The sequence below is a fragment of the Oryctolagus cuniculus genome, chromosome X (assembly GCF_051225735.1).
Source record: "Oryctolagus cuniculus isolate XC-2025 breed Fujian yellow rabbit chromosome X, ASM5122573v1, whole genome shotgun sequence".
Taxonomy (NCBI): domain Eukaryota; kingdom Metazoa; phylum Chordata; class Mammalia; order Lagomorpha; family Leporidae; genus Oryctolagus; species Oryctolagus cuniculus.
Window position 1 is genome coordinate 5,658,822 of NC_142888.1, and position 15,799 is coordinate 5,674,620.

At 35.9% G+C, this 15,799-nt stretch overlaps 1 protein-coding gene across 46 annotated transcripts in view; it reads right to left on the reverse strand.

The window, feature by feature from the left end:
* Positions 1-15,799, reverse strand: part of BCLAF3 (BCLAF1 and THRAP3 family member 3) — a 92,161-nt gene that overhangs the window by 45,180 nt on the left and 31,182 nt on the right. For 25 of the 46 annotated variants that reach the window (XM_089324906.1, XM_089324901.1, XM_008272426.5 and 22 more), the window contains 4 exons: positions 9,674-9,849; positions 8,035-8,149; positions 6,069-6,132; positions 4,522-4,637 (listed from right to left, as the gene is read on the reverse strand). In XM_089324906.1, coding sequence (XP_089181032.1) covers positions 4,522-4,637; positions 6,069-6,132; positions 8,035-8,149; positions 9,674-9,849 — 471 coding nt within the window. Of the gene's footprint in view, positions 1-4,083; positions 4,251-4,521; positions 4,638-6,068; positions 6,133-8,034; positions 8,150-9,673; positions 9,850-15,799 lie in introns of those variants that run through there. The other 21 variants (XM_089324904.1, XM_008272428.5, XM_070067178.2 and 18 more) reach the window with 5 other exon arrangements.

Consider the following 15,799-nt stretch of genomic DNA (forward strand, 5'->3'; position numbering starts at 1 on the left):
ACCAGAGAGAATATATGATTTGTCTTTTGGGGACTGGCTTATTTGACTAAGCATCTTGGTCTCCAGTTATATCCATATTGTTGCAAAAGATAGCATTTCATTCTTTTTCATGGCTAAGTAGTATTCCATAGTGTATATATACCACATTTCCTTTTCCAGTCATCAGCCAATGGGCATCTGGGTTGATTCTATATCTTAGCTACTGTGAATTGAACTTCTATACACATGGGGGCACAGATAACTCTGTCATATGCTGATTTTTTTTTTTTCCATTTGGGTAAATTCCCAGGAGTGAGATGGCTGGGTGCTATGGTAGATCTATTTTCAGATTTCTGAGGAATCTCCACATTGTGTTCCATAACGGTTGTAATAGTTTACATTCCCATGAACAGTGAAATACAAAGTCTTCATGTCCTTCAAAGCAATTCATGATTTCATCTTATTCACTAACTCTCTCCCTGTTCCATCACATTGCAACCCCACTAGAGATCACTTTCTATTTCTTAAACAAAAGCAAGCATACTCCTACCTCAGGGTCTTTGTATTTACTGTTCCTCTCTTTAAATATTACCCCTTCAAATAACCCTAATTTAATTTATATTCCTGCTACATTTCTTAAAATGTCATAAGTACACCACATGAATACCTTAAGTAAAATACCACACATATCATTCTTTTGTATTACACTGCTTCTTCTGCTTTAATTTTCACCTATCACTTCACTGACATAATATTTATTTTATTTGTTTTCTTTCTCCTACCATTAAATCTTAAGTGCCATGAAGACAGGGGTTTGTGTAGTTTTTCACTGTATCACCAGTACTTAGAATAGTAACTAGAACAAAGACATTAATAAATAAATATTTGTTGAATATATGAGTAAGATATCTTTATACAGTTCATTCTAGTTCAATACAGATTACAGATTATTACAATATCAAGAATAAGAACAGATGTGGTCCCACAAACTGCCTGGCTAAAAGAGGAAGTCCTGCAGTTTATTGTATTCTCAAAGTTCACTGATACTATTTTTAAGCTACTTCATCACATACATCGCATACCTATATAACATAACATGTTCATAACACTGTAGGGAACTTGATAACACTAGTTAGGAAGCAGAGAAACAGTCAGGAGAAGACACAGAGACATCAGGCTAAGAGACTGGTCTCAAGTGGGAGCACACAGAGAACAGCAGGATCCTGGAGACTAGACAGAACCCCCAAGTGTTAGGCCTGATTGTGAAGGATCCCAGTGCATCAGGGAATAGTAATCCAGACTGAAATGGATTATAATTTGATTCCTCAGTTTCATCTGTTCCTTTTGAAAGTCTTCATTCATTCAACAAATACAAACTGAGCTCAAGGCAGTGGGATACATGGCAAGCAAACACAGACACATAACCTGCCTTCAACTTTTTAAGGGACAACCTTGCAGGTGGGAAATCACTATATCTTGTGATTGTAATTTCATTGTGCTTCAATTTTTCTAAATTTCTAAGGAAAGTATACTTTACTCAATTAAAAAGATTTCTGTAAAGATATAATGAGGTCAACTTCGATAAACTGAATTTCTTTGTTCTCAATGATTTATTTATTTATTTGAAAGACAGAGTTACAGAGATCTTCCATCGTTGGTTCACTTCCCAAATGGCCGCATCATCCTGGAGCCGGGCCAGGCTGAAGCCAGGAGACAGGAGCTTCATCTGTGTCTCCCACATGGGTGCAGGGATCCAAGGACTTGGGCCATCTTCTGCTGCTTTCTCAGGTGCATTAGCAGAGAGTTGGATCAGAGGTGGAGCAGCAGGGACTCAAATCGGTGCCCATATAGGATGCTGGTGCTGCAGGTAATGGTTTAACCTGCTGCGCCGTAGTGCCAGCCTCAATAAACTAAATTTCTAAGATGATAGGCTAAAATTAAATGTTTTTCTTATTTTAATAAGGAAACTGAATTAGGATAAAGTGAGATAAAATTAGGATAAAAGTTATATATCAATAAAAAAGAGAAACAATTTTAGGTGCTGGCAAGGATGTGGAGAAATTGGACCCCTCACACATCGCTGATGGGAATATAAAATGGTACAGCCACTTTGGAAAGTAGTAGTTCCTTAAAAAGTTAAATACAGAGTTATCACCCAATGAAAACATGTCTACACACAAAAAAAAAAACTTACACAAAAATGTTCATAGCATCATTATTTACAATAGCCACAAAGTAGAAACAATTCAAACATCCAACTGGTGAGCAAATAAAATATGACATGTCCATACAATGGAATATTATTCAGCCATAAAATGAATCTTTATGCTACAACATGGGTGAACACTGAAAATATTAGGCTACATGAAAGAATCAATCACAAAAAGCATGTATTATATGACTGCATTTATATGAAATGTCAAGAATAGACCAATCTGCAGGGACAGTAAATAAAATACTAGTTGCTAGGGGCTGGAGGGAAGGAGAAATGGAAGACTGATAGCTAATGGGTACAGGGTTTCCTTTTGTTTTAGACCTGGATACTAGAGATAATTGCACAACTCTGTGAATATGTTATAAAACTTCTAAATCATTTACTTTCAAAGAGTGAATTCTATGGTAATATCTCAACTTTTCAAAATCCTCATGACTCCAATATGTGGTACCAACTGTCCAATACAAATTTAATAATCCTACCAACCCAGTAAAAGACACCATGGAAGAAGACATTTGTGCATGCTTCAACAGTGTCCTGAAAGGTAACATTAATAATATTTAACACTGACCAGCTACTCTACCTTACACTCATCACTTTCTTAAATCTTAACCACCACTCTGAGGTAATTCTAATTCCTATTCCTGTTTTACAGATAAGGAAACAGAGACTAGGTAATTTGTCCAAGTCGGTCACATAGTTAGGCGTCTAAGAGGTAGGCAATGAACTCAGATCTAACTCCAAGCTCTCAATCACCTCAAAGGGTAAAGACATATCCTGGGGCATTAGATGGTCTTTATAATATACTGATCATCTTAAATCTGATTTTAAAATCTTGTTTTCTTGGTACACTGGGTTTCTTAAACTTGCTGACTCAAGAAAAGCATGACAGTAAGCTTATGTCATAAAAGAGTACAGTCAGGGCAGGCATTTGGACATTTGGTTCAAGTCCTGGCTCTGCTCTCAGTTCTAGCTTCCTGCTAGTGTATGCTCTGGGAGGTAGCAGGTGCTACTTCTAGTAACTGGCTCTACCACGCACATGGGAGACTTGGACTGAGTCCTGGCTCCTGGTTTCAGCCTGGCTTGGGCTAGGCTGTTGAGGGCATTCAGGGAGCTCTTTCTGTCTGTCTCTCTTTCTCTCTCTGCTTCTCAAAAAGGGAGGGGGGGGGGCGGTCAAGCAATACATTATTCCTATCATATTAGGAAATTACAGACTTTCACCCAGCAAGGGACAAGATTTTACTACTACATTGTCAATTATTTTGTATGCCAAAATACATAGTTTCGCTTTTAGTTAGCCCTAAACTTATATCAGAATCAATTTTTAAACAAGCTCTAAGTATTTTGACCAAGGCCTAGTTAGCTAAGGATCTGAGTTAAAAGTCTAGTCAAATATTGTAATAATTTGATACTAAGGATTATGGGAAAACAATTATCACAGACCTGTTCTATTCATACATTCCCACTTTTTGGGAGATCCAATCAATGTGAGGACCCTTGTGCAAAGCAGAAATTTTGTCCCATTCAATTATACCTTGAAATCATATGTAGTCCCAAAGTTGCAATGAGTTTCACATATTAGAATTAGAATTCCATAATTAGAGATAAACTGACTGGGACCAATCTAGGCTATTGTGAGCCCTTAAAAAGAGGTATGGGATTGGAAAAGTAAAATGAGGATCTACTGATGATGTATTTGCTAAGTATGGTATTAGCACTTCACATTTGCCAGCTCATTTAATATGTACAACTGCTTCACATCACATATCAGTTTTATCATCATTTAAAGGTGGAGAATCTCCAGAGACTAAGCAAATTTGCCCAAGATCAAACAGTTTATAAATTGGCAGAAATGAGATTCAAATTTAGATATCCTCTGCATTTTCTACCATACCTGACTCTTTCATGGACAGACATCTGTGAAGAGTCCCAAAAAAGACCTGTAATGACTTTGAGAAATTTAATACTAAAGACTACTTCAAAATCTAAAGGGCAGAATGTATCAGAGTTTCAATCAACTTGAGCCAATAGTCCATAAGCTTGCTGGTCCTGACTCCTGCAAATATTCAAAAAGTTGTTAAACTCCCCTCCTGAATTATGAAGACCTCAAACATCCCACCTACCCCATAACTTTTGTTGTTTAAATCAAACCACATACAGTGATCACTGAGTAACTCTGAAACATTTTAATAGAGTTCACTTAAACATATAAAACAGAGTTGAAGGGTCAAATCCCTCAATTGAATGAAAATTATCACACAAAAATTGAAAAAGATGCTGGAACCAAAAGCTTCCTGATAACAACATGTTTTTCATCTACTGATTACCTCTCTGCAGCACTAGCTATGTGAAAAACGTGCTCATCTTCATTCTGTAACCGTTCTTTTCTCCTCCTTTCAATGTCATGCCGTAGGTCATTTGGATCTATTATTTTGACCACAGTCTGAAGAATTTTGACAAAACACAAACACCATTCACATTACTGTTAGTTGCACAAAGACCATATATAATAAAAATCTTACTTAAAAGGCCTAAATAAATTATCTTGGACTCATCATCCTGCTAAAAATATTTTAGAACACAACTGACAATACAGTCAGGAAAGTTCTTAACATAGAATTAGGAATCCCTTCTGGGACAGTATTCCTAAGAAAAAACTATATACCTAAATATGAGCCTATTCAAAATATTATATTTAAGAAAAAAACCAGAAAAGCCTAAATGTAAAAAAAAAAACACAGAGGAAGGAAAAATGATTAAATAAATGATGGTAAACTTAACTCAAAAGAATAATGTTCAACCACTCAAATTATGGTAACAAATAGTATATGGAAGTCAATGTAGAAAAACATTTACTGAAAAAAGTTCATTAAAACTTTTAAAAATCCTCAATTATAAAATCAGATTTTACATAAAAAGAATATCATTATTGATTCAGAAAAAAAGGATATAAAAACAAAAAACATTAAAATGCAAGATGTAAGATTGAAGATTGTAAGAAAAAATGCTCAAACAATATTTTTAGTGGTTGAATTATAGGTGAGTTAAAAAAATTCCTCAAATTTCCTGTAAATTGATTATAGTATTTTGACGATTAGGAATTTTCTGAAAATATCATTTATTCAATAACTATCTCTCAAAGCTCAGTAACAATTATAAGCAATTCAAAAGTAAAAAAAAATACTTATATATTCTATCAGAAAAATATTTCGTCTCTCCTCTACAAAAACCCTGTACTTTCAATGAATAAATTAGCAGTTCTTTTACAACTTGGTATACTTCCTCTAAAACAAAAGCTAGTTTTCTCCCCAATTCCCAGTCAAGACTGTCTTCTAAATAGTAAAGAAAACAGAAGAGGTGTTGGGTAGGAACCACACACAACCTGTGGCCAGAAAGAAATTATGTATTATTTCCATTATTTTGCTAGTTCACACCCTAGACAATCTTTCCTACATTCTACAGTTAAAGGGGCCATATCAAATGAAACTTAGTTCCTCTGCATTCACTTTATATGAATACATTTCAAAATATATTCCACATGACTATTTCAGAAAAATAGGTATTGACTATACTTTCCACAAGCTTTACAGTGTGGAGTTTTGGACTGAATCTTAAATGCTATAATTTTCTATCAATTTTAAAAGCTGTTATCTCTACAGGTTGTCCTTCTTTGTAAATATTTTCATTTTTTCTCAGTATTCGCACTCCAATCTAATAATCAGAATCATCTGAAGAGCTTTTTAAATTTCAGATTTCTAGATCTCAATCCTTCTCATGTGCTTCCACCTCCTTTTTCAGTCCCAATCATCAATCCCCTTTCCCATTAGTATGGCAACAATAAGATAATCTTTTGTCAAAAATTGTATTCACTTACCTGTTCTGAGTCATATGCTGTAGTTTGTTTATTCTGAAGCTCAGCCAAAGATATATCAATTCTCCTAGAATAATAAAGTCATATATTATAAATAATTATATTACACACTGATACCCTGTTTTTACTACTCTAGAATGCAACTTCAAATACGCCTTATAGGTCCTGGAGAAAGGACCTATACTAGGTGGTTTTTCATCTATATATAAATGTCTAGGACATACATAAACTTTGAACATTACAGGGCAGTTTTTGTAGTTCCTAAATCACTAGTCTGTGTGGCCTCAAACTTTGCTCTGGTGATCCTAACACTGATCAGTCCAGCTCACGAGTCAGGATGCAGCACCTGCTTGGACAAATGCCTGCAGAAGATGACACATGTTTTCATCCAGCTACCCCCAGAACAGCCATTTGAGACCACATGAAGCAACCCATGATTTCAATAGCATGACAATTATATTTCATTCTTTGAATGATAATTTCTGTAGACAATTATTATAGACACAGCAGAATCAAAATTAGTCAAGTATGTATTTTCAAAGTTCTATACATATAAACAACACTTTTTCCCCCAGCTTTCTCCCAATTCATGTTTTTTTTAGAAACCTTTTATTTAATGCATATAAATTTTATGAGTGCATCTTTAGAAATAGTGATTATTCCCACAATACCGGCCCTCCCACCCCCACTCCCTCCCCATTTCCTCCTCCCTCTCCCATTCCCAGTCCCATTCTCCATTAAGATTCATTTTTAACACACTCTATACTAAATAAATATTTCAACTATTTGCACACAAGCACACACTAAATATAAAAACTGTTTGAGAACAAGTTTTACAGTTGAATCTCATAGTACAATTCATTTAGGACAGAGGTCCTGCATGGGGAGTAAGTGCACAGTGACTCCTGCTGTTAATTTAACAATTAACACTATTATGTATGACATCAGTGATCACCTGACGCTCTTGTCATGAGCTGCCCGGGCTATGGAAGCCTTTTGAGATTGCAGTCTCTGTCAGTATTCAGGCAAAGCCAAAGGCAAAGTGGAAGTTCTCTCCTCCCTTCAGAGAGAAGTACATCCTTGTTTGATGGCCCCTTCTTTCCACTGGGGTCTCACTCACGGAGATCCTTCATGTAGGACATTTTTTTTTTTTTTTTGCCACAGTGTCTTGGCTTTCCATGCCTGAAATGCTCTCACTGGCTTTTCAGCCAGATCAGAATGCCTTAAGACCTGATTCCGAGGTCAGAGTGCTATTTAAAGCAATTGTCATTCTTTGAGTCTGCTGTGTGGACTGCTTCCCATGTTGGAGCATTCTCTCCTTTTTATTTCTATCTATTCTTATTAGTGAACACTAGATCATATTTATATAATGCATTTAACACTTAGTTCGATCTATATGCTCACTTTAACACTTAATTTGGTCACTGTAACACTTGAGATGGCATTTTTACTACTCAGCTTAATGGGATTTGGGGTCCCATGCAAAGTTTTTAAACTGTACACTTAGAAGTAAGTCCATTGACATGTATGCAGAACTATAAAGCTTTACAGTTATAGACTTCCTCCTCCCTCTCTTATTCCCACCCTTATTTTTCCCCCCAAGATCTATTTTTCAATTGACTTTACATATATGATTAATTCTATGTTAGGTAAAGACTTAAACCAATGGTATTCAGAAAGAAAGAAAAAAGAAAAGAAAAATAGAACTGTTCCTCAACAATCACGACAAGGGCTGTTCAGGTCATTGCTTTTTAAAGTTACACAACACTTTTCAATAGTGTAAATGCAACCTATTCCATTAATGTGCACTGGCCCAGTACCTGCTTGGGTTAGTCCTGTTTTCATGTTATAAATATACTTAGAGTATACAGTAAGCCCAGCCGAGCAAGCTCAGAAAGCAACTCTATCCCATACCTGCTGCTAGGTTTATTCTCATGAGTTAAATGAGAATACAATAATCAATCATTACCTGTGAATTTCTGGATCCGAACTCAATTTAAGTTCATTTATATCTGCATCCTGTGTCTTTTGCAGTTTTGAGAAACGCTCATGCAGAGTAGTTTCAGATGATGGAAAATAATTTGCTAAAAAGGGAAACAAATAGTTTTATCTCAATGCAAAACTGATTCAACTTAAAAGATTATAAGCACAGGAAGAAGGGACTACGTTTTTCAAAATCCAATCTGTTTTCTCTTGAAAATATGTGGTACCTCAACTTATTTTTCAGACTAATTTACAGTGCTCAAGTGCTTTCTCAAGTTCAAGCAAAAGTAAAAAACACCTGATTAGGGAATCTAAGTATTTTCTTCCTATCTGACATGTCTGCTTATTTGTCCAAGGGAAAAGACAGTGGCTCTCTCAAAGTAAGAACCTTTCTTCTCCAAGATAAGAACTTACTGTATCTGGGAATTAAAGATGGCACAGAGCTTTACAGTTCAGTGACAATAAAAATTAACCCCAAAACCAACCCTGAAACATCAAAATAATCCTGAACAAATGCTAAATATTACATTTACATATTACAGAAGGCCCCTACTTCACTTTACATCACCTGAAGTTCATGAACACATTTTGAAATCAGCCACACAATAGGCTTTTAACAGGACAGAGAGAAAGAGAATACACAAGATCTATGAGGAGTCTACTTAGGCAATTCTTTTCCCTAATTCACTGCTCCTGTTTTGGAACAATCTCCTGGATTTTTCTATAATACCAGCTCTCTTTCTGTCAAGAATCACACTTCCTTTGGGTGAGAGGGCCTGGAGTTGAGAGAGTGAACTCTTTCAGACAAACTGCATGCTTTAAAGAAAATATATGCCTCAGTTTGAGGGATGCAGAGAAAATAATTCAGTTTCAAAGTATGTTTTATGATGGTAGAAAAGATTAGTGCCAATATCTTAGTAGGAAGTACAAAATAAAAATTTTGAAAATTTTTAAGGCCTCCAGCTTATGATACCCATAACTGCCTTATGTATGCAGCATCACTGGGGAAAGCTGTCTGCATCATTGAATTTTCTAATTAATGGAAACTTGCCAGAGCAAAAACAAAACATTCACAATTTAATGAAAATCTTTCAAGTATTTATTATGTAACTCTGATGTCATAAAGTCTGTCAAGGCAAATTGGAATCTCTCATTGATCACTTAGCAACATCCTTACAGCCCAAAGTTGCAGGAATGCCCTCAGGGGCTTTAAGAATATCACAAAATGACCTAGATTTCTGGATTTCTTGAGTTAACATCTGTTTTCTCTCTTTTCCCTATAAGGCTATTAGTTATTGTTTCTCACTGCTCTTGGAATGCCTGTCTTCTGCAGCAGCCAGTCTTTTTCTAAATTTGTAATTCCTAATCTACTAACAGTTGAAGTACTAGGTTATTGAAACTACACATAAAGAACAATAAGTTTTAATCAATGAATCAATGCCTGATACACTCTCCAAAAGATTTCCTAATTCACAATCTAACTTATACTAAAATACTATTGAACTATATTCATTATAGTTTACTATTTTACTATTAAACTGTATCTCAGGTATTTACCTATATCTTGCGAAAAGTCAGAACATTATTTTTGTGTTATCCCTAATGTATGTGCAAAATATACCAACCTTTAACTTGATGAATTATTGTTATGATTTCCTGAGCAAATTCTCCTGTAGGTTTGTTCTGAGTATTCTGAGTTGAGTCAAGATGTTCAAACACTGGATGAAAGTTCTCACTTTTCCTGCCAACGGCAACCAAATCATGTGACATCTGTCTCTCTGTGGAATAGCTAGAAGCAACCCTAGAATAATTTGCAAATGTTTAACTAAATTGGAAACTCTTTTGCTGAGGAAATAACTTATTAAAGTTAAGATAGCTATAAAACTATGTTTATCTTTTATTATAATTAAGACGCTAAATTATATGCTATAAAGCATGTACAATAACAAGGAAGAGAAAATAGCTATAGATATACACTTCTGAGTTCTTTTCAAATCAGAGGTTATTAAATATTTGCTACTCAAACAAAAAATCCTCAAAATTCTAAGTGAAACAATTTTTACTTCAAATACAAGGCATTAAAGACACTTAATATGCAAAATAATCTGAGATCATTTCCTACTCCTGAATGGCCGAAACATTGTAATCCAGCAAGATTACATCTTGAAATACCACTACACTTTAAAAGCTGCTATCAAACACAAGAATCTCTGACTTCATAAAAATCCTTATACTTCAGTATCAGCAATGAAAAGCTTAGAACAGCATCCTGAAAGCAAATTCTGTTAACAGATTAACCATGAAGTCTCACTAAACTCTCAGAAAAGTCTTAGTTATCAGCAAAGTTACTGCCATTAACACCAATTACAGTGTTCACCTTAAATGTATCCTTAAAGAAATGCTACCATTTATTATACAGCCCCAGCTATCTTACTATTTAAATGCCTTCTGAATCTTCATGATTTCTGTTAAGAGCGCTCCTCACCTCTAGGTACTATTATAAAGTGATGATTATGACATTTAGCTAACAATTATTGAGAGATTACCATATGCCAAACATGGTAGCTTAGACTTTAGCAACATTATCTCATTTAATTTTTATACTAGCCCTATGGGAATGAGACCATGACAGTAAGACAATGATATATATATTGGGTGTTTTATTTTACAGTGAAGAGGTTGAACACTCAATTGAACATCAGTCTTCATGTATCATAATGAAAAATAGTACCTTATTCCAAGATGCTACTCTTGCTTAAAACTACCCTTATATTCTCCATTTGGAGGCAATTTAAGTGTCACAGGAGAAAATGCCTTATTTTATATTTATATCTTATTTTTACCCAAAGGGCAGTAATCAGCTTGCACCTATCTTATTCTTCTGGACTTAATTCTAAATGCTCATCCCCAAAATCAAGTTCATTGTCCAAAAAACTGAGATTACAATGCTGGGGTTCTTTATGAGCATGCTACAGGCTCTGAAGATAAATTCAGAAGAGAACTTTTAAGTATTTTTAAATACTAGCAGAACCAATGGAATAAATAATATCTTGATCATATAACATTACTAATCAGATAGATATGTTTGGGGATGTGGGTACAAGTGTACACATATTTATTTATTTTACTTAGCTAAATATTTGAAATTGTTCTAGAGTTATAAGGGGCTTATAGATATTCTTTATCTGAAATGTTCAATGCTTCTAAATACTGGTCTTAATAACTTATCAGAGGAAAGGATTTCATCTGATTTTTCATGCTACCTGCTCTCAGACGAGCAGCATTGGAGAAAATTTCCTGCTGAGACACCAAGACAGGAAAGTGATATGTAGCAGGTTGATGTCACTGCTACAGTTTCCTTGATTCATTAAAAGGTACATTTCCCTTTTCCTCCTAATTTTCTCTAAGCGTCCTACTGTATATGATGACTAGCTAAGAGACATTCACTGCCAAACTCTAGAACAGCCCATACCAATCTCCACTAACAAGGAATCACAAATGCTCTCTGCTTAAAGGGACTTAATGTTACAAAAGCCCGCTCCATGCTCCAAAAATGTATAGCTTAAAACAATTTTTATAGGAGAAAGATAAGCTATTTAAATAGAACTATAAAAGTGGGCCAACCACAAGGGGACATCAGTTATTAGGCTATTTTTTACAGCCTCAGTTTTTTCCAAAGAGGAAACCAGTTGATAAAGTTTTCAGTTTTTCCACTGGGTAATGGATAGAATTCTAATTTATGGGGCCAGTGCCGTGGCACACTGGGTTAATCCTCCGCCTGCAGTGCTGGCACAACATATGGGTTCCAGGTTCTAGTCCCGGTTGCTCATCTTCCAGTCCAGCTCCTCTTGTGGCCCAGGAAGGCAGTGGAGGATGGCCCAAGTGCTTGGGCGCCTGCACCCGCGTGGCAGACCACGAAGAAGCACCTGGCTCCTGGCTTTGGTAGCTCCAGCTGTAGCAGCCATTTAGCGGGTGAACCAACGGAAGAAAGACTTTTCTCTCTGCCTCTCTCTCACTGTCTAACTCTAGCTGTCAAATAAATTAAAAAAAAAGAACTGTAATTTATTACAAATGAATTACTGGCACAGCTCCTATCTCCACTCCAGGTGCAAACCTCAATCCACAGGAGTACTGTGGTATACTATAAAGCTATATTTAATGCCTGAAAATTTAGCATTTAAATGTATCAGTTAAAATTTATCCTAAAATTCCCCCAGTATAAATTTTTATTAAAATGTGTTAAAGTTACAATTTTTAGAAACTGCACATTAAAATAGTGTAAATGGAAATTTTAATTTTAAATACTATGATACGTTTGCTACAAGAAAACCCTTCTTTAGAGCTGAAAATGCAAAAAGTACTAAGTATTTGCATTTTAAAATTTAATCATTTCTTGGTTTACATTTTCCATCTCAATATTTCCTATGCCATGTATTAACAAGTTAATAATTTCACATCAAAAGCAAGCAGTTAGGCTGAAAAGACCAAATATCATTTGAAACACATTTTTGACAGTTTTTAAAACTGAAATTCAGCCAAAAACTTATATTCTAACAATACATTAGGTACTGGTCTCACTAAATCTTCTAAGTTCTGTTGTTCCTTCTCCTTATTGTCCCTGTTTTTCTCTGTTTAAAAATACTTTTGCTGATGTTCTTCCTTGTGTGTCATAAAAATAACTTACAAAAATAAAAAGCTACATTAAACCTTAATTTCCTATTGTGTACATTAGTACTCATTAAAAAAAAACTGCATGGCAAAACAATAACCACAACCAAAATCAACAGGGTACTTTTCCTTCTGGAAGCCTGTAATATATAACCAAATCTAAATGGCACATACAGAGTTTCCTTTCTGTTTTTTTCCATTTTGCACAGCATCCTACAATTTATAAAGCACTTTCCCAATAATATTACTTGCTCCGGTCTTCCTAAGAATACATTTAGAACTTTTGGAGTGAATGAATGAGATTCAGCATCTCATTACTTTTTTTCACAGAAGTTCCCTGACAGACTTGCCAGCCCCAACACCCACACAGTCCCACTCAAAAAGACAAACCTCTGGCTAGAATGAGCTGCCTGCCCTCTCCTAGCCACCAATTCACATCCATTTCAGGCTGGCAGGCACAGCATTCTTACTCTCCCAGTCTCAATTCCCTCTATTCCTTTTCCCTGACTGCTCAGAACCAAACAGCTCAAAGTTCCTCGCTATATCTTTGTGCCATTAACCTGTAGAGATGAAACATCTTCCACCTCACCTTCACGTGTCTAAAAACACCAGCCTTCATGGCCTAGCTCACATGAAGTCTTCCCTCAATCTCCCAAGTTGGTGTCTCCCATCCTGCTGCGTCACACATCATCTCTGCATCACTCACTACACCATGGTATTACCAATGTCACCCTATTTGTCTATAAAACCAGTGGGGAAGATACCTGCTCTTACACAGCTCTACAGCTCTAGGATAGCCTAACAGGCTTTCTTACATGAGGTAGGCCTTTAAAAAATACTCACTAAATGAATAAATGATGAACGGAAAATTACTTGATCAATTTGGAATGAGTACTTCAGCTAAGTACTTGCATTTGTAAATTTAATCATTTCTTGGTTTACATTTACCATCCAATATTTCCTATGTCATGTATTAATAAGTTGTTAATTTCAGGAAATACCCAAAAGCAAGCAGTTAGGCTGAAAAGACCAAGTGTCATCTGAAACGCATTTTTCACAATTTTAAAAACTGAAATTCCCAATTACAGATGATAGCCTTCAATGTTTTAATTGAAGCTAATTTAATTTTATTTTCTTAGCTTTCTTTTTTTTGAAAAGATTGACTTATTTATTTGAAAGAGTTACAGAGAAGGACAGACAGAGAAGATCTTCCATCTGCTGGTTCACTCCCAAGACTGTCTCAATGGAGAGGACTGGGCCAGGTCAAAGCCAGGAGCCAATAGTTTCATCCAGGTCTCCCATTGGGGTGGCAGGGGCCCAAGCACTTGGGCCATCTTCCACTGCTTTTCCCAGACCATTAGCAGAGAGCTGGCTTGGAAGTGGAACAGCTGAGACATGAATTGGTGCCCATACAGAATGCTGCTGTCACAGGTGGTGGTTTAACTGGCTGTACCATAATGCTGACCTCAGTATTTTCCGCTTTCTTGGCTTAATTTATATTCAAAATTTTTTACTTAAGACCAATTTGAGTTTAAAATATCTAATTTTTAGTAATACAAAATCAGTCGGCACTGCGGCTCACTTGGCTAATCCTCCGCCTGTGGCTCCAGTACCCCTCGTTCTAGTCCTGGTTGGGGCGCTGGGTTCTAGTCCCGGTTGCTCCTCTTCCAGGCCAGCTCTCTGCTGTGGTCCAAGAAGGCAGTGCAGGATGGCCCAAGTGTTTGGGCCCTGCACCCGCATGGGAGACCAGGTGGAAGCACCTGGCTCCTGGCTTCGGATAGGCGCAGTGTGCTGGCCGTAGCGGCCATTTGAGGAGCGAACCAACGGAAGGAAGACCTTTCTCTCTGTCTCTCTCTCTCACTGTCTAACTCTGCCTGTCAAAAAAAAAAATGATAGACAAAATGACCACTAATATCAATAAAGTACTGGTTTTTTTAAAAAAAAATACAAAATCTCAAATATAAACAAAAGTCAAAGAATCAATCATATGATGACTCTCCATGTGCCTGTCAACTAGTTTCAACAGATATAAACACATGGTCAAAGGAAACAGACGCTTAAAGCAGGTTAGTTCAAGCCCATAGTGAGTCACTAGAATAGTCTTTATTAAAAATAGAAGTATTAACCATGCAGTGAACATTCACGTGTCTGTATACTGCTGTTCTAAATACAAACTAGAATCTAGAGAAATAACTGGGTGATAATCTTATGTTTTCAATTATACTGATAAAGAATACCAATATCTGACCAAACCTAAAAAAGTGAATACATAAAAGAAACCATCTTAGTCTTTTCAAAAAAAGTAGATAAACTTTACATTTTAATCAGCAAATAAACCTCTATCTGCACTGCATGATTATTTTAACATTTTCTAGCAGAAAAACTCCAATTTCTGTTAATGATTGAAAACAAAGTTCTATTGAGATCATTAACCACCTTTGTTTTATGGTTACTTCATTAGCACACACATAATTAGACCCAATCCACAGAACTCTTCCACAACTCAATCATCAAGAAATAATTATAATCAGAGAGGAAGACTTTGTTGACTATCATGTCTTATCGTACTGAAAAGACATATCTATTTGGTCAGTTATTTATTCCTCAGGTCTTGGAAGAGAGGGGATTTGCAGTGAAGGCTCTTTATAAGCTAGCCTGCAGGTCCCGATCTGTATGCTACCAAGTGTTGCCAGGCCCCACCAACAGTTCATCAAAGTTCACAAAATCAGAAATTCAAAACAATAGATGCAACGGCTTCAACTTTGATAAAGCTCAAGCTTCCACTTCTCATATCACATTATAACATCAACTCTACAGTATCCCTAATGAAGTCTACTCAAAATGAATTCCTCAAAATTGCTACTTCAGCATTCTTTCCAAGTACTACAGGCAATTCATTAATTCTCTTTTAAGTATAAAACACTGCTGCATTATTAAGGACAAGAGATAATTACTTTTATTAAAAAGTTTTAAGATTTTTCTGCATTTGATTGAATGTAATTTTACCTCAAAAGAAAAAGGAGAGGGACTGGCACTGTGGTGTAGAAGGTTAAGCCTCCACCTGCAGCACCAGCATCCCATAT